Consider the following 13912-nt stretch of genomic DNA (forward strand, 5'->3'; position numbering starts at 1 on the left):
TAGCTGCCATTACTGAGTACCAATTATGTGCCAATCTCATAAAAAACTCAAAAAGTCTCCAGAAGGGAGGGACCACTACTAGCCCCACTTAACAGATGTGGCAACTGAGGCTTCAGTCTCTTGCTAAAGGCAGGTGGGGGCCCTGGCATCCTGTTTCCAGAGCTGATGTGTTCAGCCACTGAACCTAAGCTCATCTTCCCTCCCCCTGGCCATGATCAGTCCCCTTCCAGCTGGGCAGAGTCCGTAAGGAAACCACTGGGAAAGGGTGAAGCAGGATCCCACTAGCGGAATGTGGCACCCACTGAGTCATCCTGACAAGGACAGGCCCTCCTGAAAGGCAGGCAAAGGCCCTGAGGAGAACTCCAGAAGGCAGGGGCAGAGCTTGCAACAGAGCTGGCCGATTCATAGGGGTCTCAGCTGGGCCAAACCAGCCCGGCATCCTTTCCCCATCACCTGTGTAGCGATAGTCAGCGAGCAGGTGTGTCCATGGCTTCTGGGGCCCTCGGAGCAGGAGAGTCTCCAGGGCGACCTGCAACAAGAGGAGCGACAGGCTGCCCAGGACCAGGTGGGGGAAGAGGACTACTGGCATCCTCCCATTCATCTGAAAAACACTTGTCCCTAAAGACACTGCCTGTCCCAGGGCTATTCAAAGTTGCCCTGGATGGGCCGCCAGCCTGTGAACTGTCTGTGCGTGCATCAACTGTGTCACCAGGCACACCACTGAATGCAACTGAAGTTATTTTTTCACAGCAAGCCTATCTTGACGAAGGAGACTGTGTGTGGATTTATTCTGGCACAAGCTCCTTATTCCCTCGGGGACTGGCATTTTGAGGAGTATAACCCTTGCGTAGGGCCCCATTTTTATTTTCTTCATAGCATTAGTCAATAGCTAACAATTGAAAACATTTTATTTTATTTTTAAAGATGAGGTCTCACTATGTTGTCCAGGCTGAGCTCCAATTCCTGGGCTCCTTCAGCCTCTGCCTCCCAAGTAGCCAGGAATACAGGTGGGTACCACTGTACCCAGCTAGCTAACAATTTTCTTTGGTTTTTTTTTTTTTTTTGAGACAGAGTCTTGCTCTGTCACCCAGGCTGGAGTGCAGTGGCATGATCTTGGCTCACTGCAGCCTCCACCTCCCCAGTTCAAGCGATTCTCCTGCCTCAGCCTCCCAAGTAGCTGGGACTACAGGTATCTGCCACCACTCCCTGCTAATTTTTTTTTTTTTTCTGTATTTTTAGTAGAGACGGGATTTTACCACGTTAGCCAGGCTCGTCTCGAACTCACGACCTCAGGTGATCCGCCCGCCTTGGCTTCCCAAAGTGCTGGGATTACAGGCGTGAGCCATGCACCCGGCCTAGCTAACAATTTGACTTTCCTAAAATGTAAGCCCCCTGAGGGCAGGGATTTTATCTCGATCACTAGTATAAGCCATCATTGCAGGGTTTGCATAATTTGTGGGCCCACTGTAAAATGAAGATGCAGGACTCCTTGTTTAAAAAGTATTAAGAATTTCTTTTTTTTTTTTTTTTTCTTTTTTGAGACGGAGTCTCACTCTGTTGCCCAGGCTGGAGTGCAGTGGTGCGATCTTGGCTCACTGCAAGAGGACTACCGGGCACCACTTCCCAGGTTCAAGCAATTCTCCTGCCTCAGCTTCCCAAGTAGCTGGGATTACAGGCGCCCACCATCATGCCTGGCTAATTTTTTTATTTTTAGTAGAGATGGGGTTTTACCACGTTGTCCAGGCTGGTCTCGAACTCCTGAGCTCAGGTGATCCACCCGTCTCGGCCTCCCAAAGTGCTGGGATTACAGGCGTGAGCCACCGCGCCTGGCCAAGAATTTCAAGACAGAGACAGCAGAGCATTAAACCAAGCGTGGAGCCCCTCAGCTGGCCCTGGCCCCAGTGCCTACAGTACAGGCAACCAGCAGGTACCTGATAAATATGTACTGCCACTCTGCTGAGGACCTGCTATATGCCAGACACTGCCTCTCAGGTTGGTGAAAAGCAAGACCATGGCATGACTCTTAGATCCTTAACACAGGCAATGTGGCTCTTTCTCTCCCGCTCCTCACAGTTAGACTTTTAATTTACTTTCTAACACCCAGAATTGTGAGGGGGGGTCCTTGGAGTAGGTAGAGGCATTTATGTTGCATCAGAGGTTTGTATATATGAGTTTTCAATCGAAAGCTAAAACTCAAGGAATTAAGTAGATGAATGCAGGGCCTGAGCTGGGTCTTCAGGGCTTCCCTTCTCCAGTGCCCCCTGAGATCTCAGAGGAACCCCTGCGCTTGGTTGTTGCCCCAGACAAATAGCTATGAATTGGGCCCACGTCTTAACATTCCCCTACAGTCCATGCACAAGGACCACTGCAATCCCAAAGCCGCTGTGGAGGAGGTTGGGTGGCCTTCTTCCAGCTTCCATCCGCTCTGAACCCCCAAGCAGATGGCATGTCACATGCACCTAGAACCCTGGGCCCCAGGAAAGCAGGGAGGGTCCCCTTGCTGTGCCTCACCTGAACATTGCCCTGAGCCTCGTGCAGGCAGTGCAGAGCGAGCTCCAGGTTGGTGCCCCCTCCTGGCATCACGCTGGAGCACGCCACATTGCAGAGCTCGGTCACTGTTTCCAAGAAGGACATGAGGAAGAGGAGGCACACAGGAGTCATCAGGTGCTAGGGAGGAACCTTTCCCAAGAGACAGCAGAGAGGGGGTGCCTTCCCCTTCTCTCCTGCATCTCAGGGAGGGACAAGGAGGAAGAGCAGAACCCTGTCCCTGGCACCCGCTCTTGATGGCCTGACCAGCCACCATGTGATAAAAGAGGTAGGGGAGGGAGAATGCAGCAGGGAAGAAGCAATGCTGGCCAAGAGTCAGCTCCCTCCCACACCCAGGGGACACTGCTTCTTGGATCCAGCGGTCAGGAGCTCGAGACCCAGGAGGAAAAACACCCTGGAAATGGAGGTGGAAGAAGGGCCCTTAGGAATTTAGCCCCAAAGCCTCAGCCACCTCTATCCTGTGTCTCTGGGTTGATCATCATATCTCCCCATGGCTTCCAGACCAGAGAAGCTACATGCTCGTCAATTCCAGCCAGGGATCTCTCCTGGAGTTCCGGGATCTCTGCCTGAAACCGGCTTCCTATATTGATATGTCTGAAATGAGGCCACACATACAGATAAGGGAGACGTACAAACATGACTGAGATGGGAAGTGAAATGGAGATGCTCTGTATGCCGGGCTCTTGGGCCACAGCCTGCTCCATGGAAACCCTCTGCTGTCGCAGGTGCATCAGGTACGTGCTGTCCCCGACAGACGCACACAGGCATTTCAGAAACGTCTGCAGGGACACTTCCTCCCTTCCTCTGTTTTCCTTCATTGCCACATTTCTCTCTCAGGGTCAAGGCAGGGGAGGTACAAGCTGACACCCGGCATGTGTCTATGTCCACACCACAGCCATCCAGCCACATCCCTCAGGCATGCTTGAGTCCCACTCTGTGCCATCACCAATTCTACCTGGAACCCCAAGGTCCAGGGCATTCTGTCCCCATGTGCCACATACATATTTCTAGAAGGAATAATTTTGGGGGATTTTCATATATATATATATTTCTAAAAGGAATAATATTGGGGGATCTTCCTACATATATTTGGAAAAATCTACCACTTCACGCCTAGGGAGCCTACGTGAGTAAACCTGAACCCCCCATGGGAAGAAGGAACCCTTGGGAAAAGTGACACTAGAACTCAAGGTGGGGTAAAAGCAGCTTCACTGGAAAGGACCCAACTTACGGCTCAATGCTGATCTTGGTGTCATCCTTCACCACACAGATGCCAAAAGACCCATCCACTTGATCTAGAAAGCACAGAGTGAAAAGGCTCAAGAAGACAGACAGCAGGTAACCGACAGGGTCCTCTGCCTGCCTGTGTGGACGCAGCTGAAAGCAGGGTCTTTAAGATCCCATGGGTTGGCCGGGCGCAGTGGTTCACACCTGTAATCCCAGCACTTTGGGAGGCCGAGGCGGGAGGATCACGAGGTCAGGAGATCAAGACCATCCTGGCTAACACACAGTGAAACCCTGTCCCTACTTAAAATACAAAAAAAGTAGCCAGGCGTGGTGGTGGGTGCCTGTAGTCCCAGCTACTCGGAAGGCTGAGACAGAAGAATGGCATGAACTCAGGAGGCGGAGCTTGTGGTGAGCGGAGATCGCGCCACTGCACTCCAGCCTGGGCGACAGAGCGAGACTCCATCTCAAAAAAAAAAAAAAAAAAAAATTCCATGGGAGACGGCAGCACTTCAGAAAAGGTAGAGGAAGGAACTCTAACAAATTAACTCATGACAAGTATATGTATATATAAAAACAGCACACTAAAGTCTCTGGAAATTGTCCTAAGGTCATTCAGCACTTGGAGAAATATTCATTAAAAAAAATCAACTAGGCCGGGTGTGGTGGCTCACGCCTATAATCCCAGCACTTTGGGACACTGAGGCGGGCAGATCACTTGAGGTCAGGAGTTCAAGACCAGCCTGGCCAACATGGCAAAACCCCATCTCCACTAAAAATACAAAAATTGGCTGGGCGTGGTGGCATGTGCCTGTAATCCCAGCTACTTGGGAGGCTGAGGCAGGAATCACTTGAACCCGGGAGGTGGAGATTGCAGTGAGCCGAGATTGCACCACTGTGCTCCAGCCTAGGCAACAGAGTGAGATTCTATCTCAAAAAAATAAAAAATAAAAAATAATCAACTGAATATTGGTAAGAACAAGAGGCTGTTGCATCTGAGCTGTGACCTGCTCCCTTACCCAGCCAGCTCCCAGCTCCAAGGGTTCTACTCCAGGTAGGTGCAGCCCAGACAGGGGCTGCCTCTCCTGTCAGCTCCCATGCTTAAAGAATTAAAGGAAGGTACAGTGACAATTTCTCATCATAGACAGAATATCATTAAGAGGTAGAAATTATTAAAAAGAGAGAACCAAATGGGAATTCTGGGGTTAGAAAGTAAAATATTGGCAAGTGAAGCTGTTGAGGAAAATAATAAAATAACCAAAATGGGGCTCAATAGGTTTGAGTTGACAGGAAGAAAATAATCTGTAAACTTGAAGACAGATCAATAGAGACTATGGAATCCGAAGAACGAAGAGAAAAAGAATAAAGAGAGCCTCAGAGAAATGTGGGATACCATTAAGTACAACAACTACATGTAACAGGAGTACCAGATGGAAAGGAGAAAGAGACAGAAAGAAATATCTAAAGAAAGAGGCCTGGTGCGGTGGCTCACGCCTGTAATCCCAGCACTTTGGGAGGCCGAGGTGGGCGGATCACCTGAAGTCAGGAGTTCAAGACCAGCCTGGCTAACATAACAAAACCTCATCTCTACTAAAAATACAAAAATTAGCCTGGTGTGGTGGTGCACCCCTGCAATCCCAGCTACTCGGGAGGCTGAAGTGGGAGGCTAACTTGGGAGTTAGAGGCTGCAGTGAGCCAAGATCATGCCACTGCACTCCAGCCTGGGCGACACAGCAAGACTCTGTCTCAAAAAAAACCCTTCCAAACCACCCCCCAAAAACAAAAAAAAACAAAAGTTAAAAGCTACAGTAATCAAAACAGTGTGATACTGTCATAAAGATAAGTATACAGATCAATTCAATAGAATTGAACACCCAGAAATACACCCACACGTTTATGGTCAATTGATTTCTAACACTGAATTGTGCTGAGTCAATTCAATGGGAAGTCTTCAAAAAATGCTGCTGGAAGAACTGGATATACACATGCAAAAAAATGAATTTGGACCTTTACCTCGTGTAATATATAAAAGTTATCTTCAAATTGATTACAGACCTAAACCTAAGAGTCAAATTTACAAAACTCTTTTTTTTTTTTTTTCTGTTGCCCAGGCTGGAGTGCAGTGGTGCCATCCTGGCTCACTGCAACCTCCGCCTCCCGGGTTCAAGCGATTCTCTGTCTCAGCCTCCTGAGTAGCTGGGATTACAGTGCCCGCCACCACACCCGGCTAATTCTTTTGTATTTTTAGTAGAGACAGGGTTTCACCATGTTGGCCAGGCTGGTCTTGAGCTCCTGACCTTGTGATCCGCCCACCTCGGCCTCCCAAAGTGCAGGCATTACAGGCATGAGCCACTGCGCCTGGCCCAAAATTACAAAACTCTTACAGGAAAACAAGAGTGACTCTTCATGACTTGGGTCAGGCAAATCTTCACATATAACACCACAAGAACAAGTAACAAAAGAAAGGAAATTGGGCTTCATGAAAATTAGAAACGTTTGTCCTGCAAAAGGACCACTTTACATCTAGTAGGATGGTTATACTTAAAAAGATAGACAATAACAAGTGTTGACAAGAATGAGGAGAAATGAAAATGCTCATATACTGCTACTGGAAATTTAAAGTGGCCCAGCCATTTTGGAAAACAATCCGGCAGTTTGTAAACAGTTAAATATGGAGTTACCATATGACCCAGCACTACACTCCTAGTTATCTACCCAGGAGAGCTGAGAACATAAATCCACACAAAAACCTGTACATACGGCTGGGTGTGGTGGCTCAGGCCTATAATCCCAGCACTTTGGAAGGCCAATGCAGGAGGATTGTTTCACCCCAGAGTTTTTTTTTTTTTTTTTTTTTTTGAGACCAAGTTTAGCTCTTTCGCCCAGGCTGAAGTGAAATGGCACGGTCTCGGCTCACTGCAACCTCCGCTGCCGAGACCAGCTCGGTCGGGGAGACCCTAACCCAGTGGCACTAGAGGAATTAAAGACACACACAGAAATATAGAGGTGTGGAGTGGGAAATCAGGGGTCTCACAGCCTTCAGAGCTAAGAGCCCTGAACAGAGATTTACCCACATATTTATTGACAGCAAGCCAGTGATATGCATTGTTTCTATAGATTATAGATCAATTAAAAGTATTCCTTATGGGAAACAAAGGGATGGGCCAAAGTATAGGGATAGGTCTGGCTAGTTATCTGCAGCAGGTGCATGTCCTTAAGGCACAGATCGCTCATGCTATCGTTTGTGGTTTAAGAACGCTTTTAAGCGGTTTTCCGCCCTGGGTGGGCCAGGTGTTCTTTGCCCTCATTCCGGTAAACCCACAACCTTCCAGCGTGGGCATCATGGCCATCATGAACATGTCACAGTGCTGCAGAGATTTTGTTTATGGCCAGTTTACGGCCAGATTTTGGGGGGCCTGTTCCCAACACTGTGCCCTCAGTTCAAGCGATTCTCCTGCCTCAGCCTCCTGAGTAGCCGGGATTATAGGCACCCGCCACCATGCTCGTCTAATTTTTATATTTTTAGTAGAGATGAGGTTTTGCCATGTTGGCCAGCCTGGTCTCAAACTCCTGACCTTAGGTGATCCACCCGCCCCAGCCTCCCAAAGTGCTAAGATTACAGGCATGAGCCACCATGCCTGGTCCACCTCAGAGTTTGAGACCAGTCTGGGGAACATGGCAAGACCCCCCTCCCTACATAAAAACAATTACAAAAAATTAGCCAGGCATGGGGGTGCATGCCTGTAGGCCCAGCTATTCTGGAGGCCGAAGCAGAAGGATCAGTTGAGCCCAGGAGGTTGAAGCTGCAGTGAGCTGTGATCATACAACTGCACTCCAGCCTGGGTGACAGAGTGAGACCTTGTCTCCCAAAAAAACCCAAAAAATTTCTGTATGAATGTTTATGGCAGCATTATTCATAATAGCCCAAAGTGGAAACAACCCAAATGTCCGTCAACTGATGAATAAACAAAATGGGGCCCATCTGTACAAGAGGAAAATGTTCAGCCATAAAAAGGAATTGAGCACTGATATGCACTACGATATGAAGGGACTCTGAAAACATGCCAAGTGAAATAAACTAGACACAAAAGGCTGCATATTGTATGATTCTACTTACATGAAATGTCCCGAATAGGCAAATCCAAAGAGAGAAGGCAGATGAGTGGGTGCCCAGGCTGGGGGAAGAAGGGACTGTGGGGATACGGGTGGAGTCACTGCTAATGAGCTCTGGCTTCTTCTGGGGATGCTAAGCGTGCTCTAAAATTAAGACTGTGTGATAGTTGCACGGCCTTGTGAATATCCTAAAAAACACTGCATACTATAAATGGGTGATTTGCATGGTATGTGAAGTACAGCTCAATAAATCTGTTAGGAAAATTACATAGGCCAGGCCAGGCGCAGTGGCTCACACCTGTAATCCCAGCACTTTGGGAGGCTGAGGAGGGTGGATCACTGGAAGTCAGGAGCTTGAGACAAACCTGGCCAACATGGTGAAATCCCATCTCTACTAAAAATACAAAAATTAGCCAGGCATGATGGCGCATGCCTGTAGTCCCAGCTACTTGGGAGGCTGAGGCAGGAGAATTGCTTGAACTTGGGAGTTGGAGGTTGCAGTCAGCCAAGATCGCGCCACTGCACTCCAGCCTGGGTGACAGAGTGATACTCTGTCTCAAAAAAAAAAAAAAAAAAAAAAAGGGAAATGACACAGACTGGACAGGGTGGCTCACACATTTAATGCCAGTACTTTGGGAGGTCAAGGCAGCAAAGTCACGAGTCCGGGAGCTCGAGACCAGCCTGGACAACATAGCAAGACCTCATCTCTACGAAAAATAAAAAATTAGCCAGGTGTGGTGATGCACACCTGTAGTCCCAAATATTTGGGAGTCTGAGGCTGGAGGATCGCTTGAGACCAGGAGATCAAGGCTGCAGTGAGCTGTGATCAAGCCACTGTACTCCAGCCTGGGTGACAGAGCAAGACCCTGCCCCAAAAAAGAAAAAGAAAATGACACAGAAGGGCAGGCAGAAGCATGGTCAGGCTAAATGGCCTCTACATTTTCTTTCGGGCTGTAAAATTCTATGCACTAGAAGGCACTTAGATCAGTCCTGAGGCGCATCTGAATAGCAAAGGAACACACAGACTAGGTACACCCAGGCAGGAGACAATCACTGAACCCAATGCTACAAGGGAGAGTGGCTGTGGTCCGCAGGCAATCCACCCTGGGATCACAGAGTGAGTGCCCCAGCCTCACTCACCGAGCATGGAGCTGATAAGCTGGTCAGGGCTGGCCTGAGTGGACGTGGAACAGAGGGTGTTGAAGTACACCCCAGAGCCCTCCCGGATGGGGCTGAGCATTGGGGGCGGTGTGTAGGGGGAGCACTGGAATAAGCCCTTCAGGAGGCGGTCCACCAGGAACATGGGCGACCGCAGGCGGCTCTGGTGGCATCCTGCAGGGCCGGGCTCCCCAGCCGTGGAGGGTGGAGGAGGGATGAACAGCCCCTTGGGTGGGGGCCGCTTCTTCCGCTTTCTCTGCTGGCTGCTCTCCTTGCTGTCTCGCTCCTCCCCGTCTTTCTCTTGTTCCTGAAGAAGTTTAGAACCACAGGTGGTCGCCTGAAGCCGCCTACTGCACCACTCCATCTCCAGGATGGAAAGAGAGCAGGAAAAGGAGACTGGCCAGAGACAGGAAACTAGGAAATGCATGCCTGGCGAAGGAGGCCGGCCACACCTGGGCCAGACCTGAGGTACTGAGCCTGGCGATGATCTGGCTGCAGCCTTCTCCTGCACCCACTGCCCCAGCAGAGCCCCTGACTCTGTGTGAGAACGGCCTCAATCATTAAGATGACTGGCCCTTAAAAAGAGAGAGATCCCCAAAGATAGAGTGTGACGGTGATAAGAAAGAAATGCTGCTCCACCCAAATGACAAGCACCCAAATGACCCAGCCACTGACTCAGGGGACCTTCAGGTCCATGGACTCTGTCCCCGAGTCCAGCAGGAGCTTCTCCAGTAGGGGGTCCTCCAGTACAGGCTGCAGAGACAAGCCCTACGAGACTGATCACTCGTAACTCACCATGCTCTCTCTCGCCTCCACAAAATCTCCTCTCCGCTCTGCCAGCCCTACTCTTCCTCATCCTCCAGGTCTCAGCTCCCATACCTCCTCCTCCAGGAAGCCCTCCCTTACCTCCTCAGGCTGGGTCAGGAGCCCCCTGGGAACTCTCTGGGCTCCCTCTGCTCCCAGCTCTGCCTACTCTGGGTTGTCACTGTCTGGGGACACGCCTGTCTCCTCCACTGGACTGGGAGCCCTGGGAGGCAGGGCCCAGGCTATTGTGGTCACCTCTGTGTCCCCAGCACCACCTAGCACAGGGCCCGGCACAGAGGGGCTCAGTGAATGCTGAACGACTGAATTAACATGCAAACCAGGTTCTTCTGGATCAAGATTTTCTTTTTTTTTTTTTGAGACAGAGTCTCACTCTGTTACCCAGGCTAGAGTGCAGTGGTGTGATCTCAGCTCACTGCAACCTCTGCTTCCCGGGTTCAAGTGATTCTTGGGCCTCAGCCTCCCGAGTAGCTGGGTTTACAGGTGCCTGCCACCATGCCCAGCTAATTTTTTTGTATTTTTAGTAGAGACGGGGTTTCACCATGTTGCCCAGGCTGGTCTCGAATACCTGAGCTCAGGCAATCCACCCGCCTCAACCTCCCAAAGTGCTGAGATTACAGGCATGAGCCACCACGCCCAGCCTGGAGTCAAAGATTTTCCGTGGTATCTGGTTTGGGTTTTTCCTACGGCTTCCCCCAGCAGCTGGGGGCAGTGGTAGGAAGGAGGCAGACCGACAAGCACCCACCATGGCCATGCTCCCTATGTGTCGGGTCACTGGAACCACGGGGATCGATTGGGGGACCACCAAAGGGGCTGCAGCTGTGGGGTCCAAGGGCTTCTTGGCTCCTGGGGGACTATGCCTGTCCCCTTCTGGCCTCAGCACCTGTCTTAGCGGCTCGCAAAACTCTGTGCCAAACACCTAAACACAGAAGAGAAGAGATGGCTCTTTAAGAGATAAGGTAGGTGGGGAAAGGAAGAGTTGCTTCAGCAAAAAAAGCCGTCATAGAAAACAGCAGTGAGTCTGTGGCACGGACTAAGCTGGAGAGCTGCTGCAGCCCATGGCAATGGCCTGCCCCTGGAGAGCCACACAGCCTGACTCCAGCCCCCGACCCAGAGTGACGTCCCCATCCTGAAATAAGTGACACCAGTTTCGTTTACTCCCCAGAGGCCTGCCAGAAACCCAGTAACCACCAAGCCACTGGTTGTCCCCCTTCACCTGCGGTTCCTGCTTCCCTCGAGGTGACGGCCACTGGTCGCTGTGAAAACACATGTGGCTGCTCAGCCCTTTCTCCGTATAAAACATCTGGCTGCAGTTCTTGCAGACAAAAGTGCTCCTGGGCTCCGTCCAGTCTGTGGGACTGCCGTTTTGCTGGTTACTGTGGGTAGACATGGCAGGAAAGAAGAGTGGGAGATTAGGACTCTGTCCTTGATCACTGATTTTTTGTTTTTTTTTTCTTTTTTGTCTATAACTCCAATCCACTAACTTTTTTTTTTTTTTTGGAGATGGAGTCTCACTCTGTTGCCCAGGCTGGAGTGCGGTGGCACCATCTTGGCTCACTGTAACCTCTGCCTCCTGGGTTCAAGTGATTTTCGTGCCTCAGCCTCCCAAGTAGCTAAGATTACAGGTGTGTGCCATTATACGTGGCTAATTTTTATATTTCTAGTAGAGACATAGTTTCACCATGTTGGCCAGGCTGGTCTCGAATTCCTGACCTCAAATGATCCCCCTGCTTCGGCCTCCTGAAGTGCTGGGATTACAGGCGTGAGCCACCGCGCTCAGCCTGACTACTCTTGATAAACCCTAAAAAATGGAGGCTGTACCCTAATCCCATTAGGACTGAAAACATCCTCCCCACTCACTTGTCCAGGGCCAGCACAGGAAGGCCAGAGGACTCCTGTCGGGGTGCATGCAGGATCGGGGGCTTCTTAACTTACCCTCCGCCTGCCACGTTCTCTTCCTTCACCGGATGGGGGAGCCTGTAGATGTTTCCACCCTGAAGATGAAAATGCATCTGAACCAACACATCCGAAATGAAGAGGCAAGAAGAGCTCAAATTACAGACTTTCAGAAGAAAACATCGGAGTAAATCTTCATGACCTTGGATTAGACAGTGGTTTCTTAGACAAGACACCAAAGCAAAACAGACAAATTAGACTTCATCAAAATGTAAAACTTTTAGCCAGGCATGGTGGCTCATGCCTGTGATCCCAGGACTTTGGGAGGCCGAGGTGGGAGGATTGCTTCAGCCCAGGAGTCTGAGACCAGCCTGGGCAACATGGCAAAACCCCATCTCTACAAAAAATACAAAAATTGGCCTGGCATACTGGCGTGGGCCTGAGGTCCCAGCGACTCAGGAGGCTGAGGTGGAGAATCACTTGAGCCCAGGAGTTCAAGGTTGCAGTGAGCCATGATCGCACAACTTCACTCCAGCCTGAGTGACAGAGTGAGACCCTGTCTCAAAAAAAAATAAATAAATAAATAAAAACTTTTGTCCTGCAAATGGTATCATAAATAAGGTGAAAAGAAAGACCACAAAATGAGAGAATATTTGCAAGTCATGTGTCAGATAAGGGTCTTGCATCCAGAATATATACAGAACTCAAAAAATAGTAATTTGATTTTAAAAAATAAGCAAAGGACCTGAACAGACATTTCTTCTAGAAAGATACACAGATGGCCAATAAGCACACAGAAAGGTGTTCAACATCAGCAGCCACGGGGAAATACAAATCAAAACCACAATGAGATACTGCTTCACACCCACCAGGGTAGTTATAATTTAAACAAACCACGGACAATAACAAGTGTTAGTGAGGACATGGAGAATGTGGAGCCCTCATACACTGTGGGTGGGAAGAGGAAATAAGCAAAACAGCCTAGTAGTTCCTCAGACCTAAAACAGAGAGCTGCTGTACGACCTGGCGATTCTACTCCTAGAACATAAATCCCCATAAAAATTTGTACATGGGTGAATATTCACAGCAGCACTATATTCAAAATAGCCAAAAAGTGGAAACAACCCAAATGTCCATCCACTGATGAACAGACAAATAAAACACGACCTTATCCATCCAACAGAGGATCACTCAGTCATGGAAAGGAATGCAGCTCTGCCGTTTGCCACCCCATGGATGAGCCTGGAAAACGTCACACTGAGTGAAGGAAGCCAGATACGAAAGCCACAGAGTGCATGATTCCACTCATATGCAGTGTCCAGAACAGACACATCCACAAAGACAGAAAGGAGACTCATGGCTGCCAGGCCCTGGGGGGAGGGCAAGATTGTGGGTGATGACTAAGAAATGTGGAGTTCCTTTTGGGGAGATGAAACTGTTCTGGCAAAGAGTGGGGATGGTTGCACGATCTTGTGAATATACTACAAATTACCCAATGCTAATGCTTTAAAATGGTGTATTCAGGCCGGGCACCATGACTCATGCCTGTAATCCCAGCACTTTGGGAGGCCAAGGCAAGCAGATCACCTGAGGTCAGGAAAGACCAGCCTGGCCAACACAATGACACCCTGGCTCTACTAAAAATACAAAAATTAGCTGGGCATGGTGATGTGTGCCTGTAATCGCAGCTACTTGGAAGGCCCAGGCAGGAGAATTGCTTGAACTTGGGAGGCAGAGGCTGCAGTAAGCCAAGATTGCACCACTATACTCCAGCCTGGGCAACAGAGTGAGACTCTGTCTCAAAAATAAATTTGGCCAGGCACAGTGGCTCACACCTGTAATCTCAGCACTTTGGGAGGCCGAGGCGGGTGGATCACGAGGTCAGGAGTTCAAGACCAGCCTGGCCAAGATGGTGAAACCTCATCTCTACTAAAAATACAAAAATTAGCCAGACATGGTGGCGCATGCCTGTAATCCCAGCTACTCAGAGGCTGAGGCAGAGAACTGCTTGAACCCAGGAGGCGGAGGCTGCAGTGAGCTGAGATAGCGCCACTGCATTCCAGCCTGGGCGACAGAGTGAGACTTCATCATAAATAAATAAATAAAATAAATTTAAAAAATAAAATAAAGTGGTGGATTTGGCTGGGCATGG

General features: G+C 49.6%; 1 protein-coding gene across 13 annotated transcripts in view; it reads right to left on the reverse strand.

The window, feature by feature from the left end:
* The window catches only part of ZNF541 (zinc finger protein 541), a 53109-nt gene that overhangs the window by 8065 nt on the left and 31132 nt on the right, over positions 1-13912 (reverse strand). For 8 of the 13 annotated variants that reach the window (XM_054462109.2, XM_054462106.2, XM_054462116.2 and 5 more), the window contains 8 exons: positions 11800-11858; positions 11081-11240; positions 10610-10783; positions 9025-9349; positions 3779-3842; positions 2999-3141; positions 2512-2615; positions 454-529 (listed from right to left, as the gene is read on the reverse strand). In XM_054462109.2, the coding sequence (XP_054318084.2) occupies positions 454-529; positions 2512-2615; positions 2999-3141; positions 3779-3842; positions 9025-9349; positions 10610-10783; positions 11081-11240; positions 11800-11858 (1105 nt within the window). The remainder of the gene's footprint in view (positions 1-453; positions 530-2511; positions 2616-2998; positions 3142-3778; positions 3843-9024; positions 9350-10609; positions 10784-11080; positions 11241-11799; positions 11859-13912) is intronic. The other 5 variants (XM_054462115.2, XM_054462117.2, XM_054462114.2 and 2 more) reach the window with 2 other exon arrangements.

The sequence above is a fragment of the Pongo pygmaeus genome, chromosome 20 (assembly GCF_028885625.2).
Source record: "Pongo pygmaeus isolate AG05252 chromosome 20, NHGRI_mPonPyg2-v2.0_pri, whole genome shotgun sequence".
NCBI classification, from domain to species: domain Eukaryota; kingdom Metazoa; phylum Chordata; class Mammalia; order Primates; family Hominidae; genus Pongo; species Pongo pygmaeus.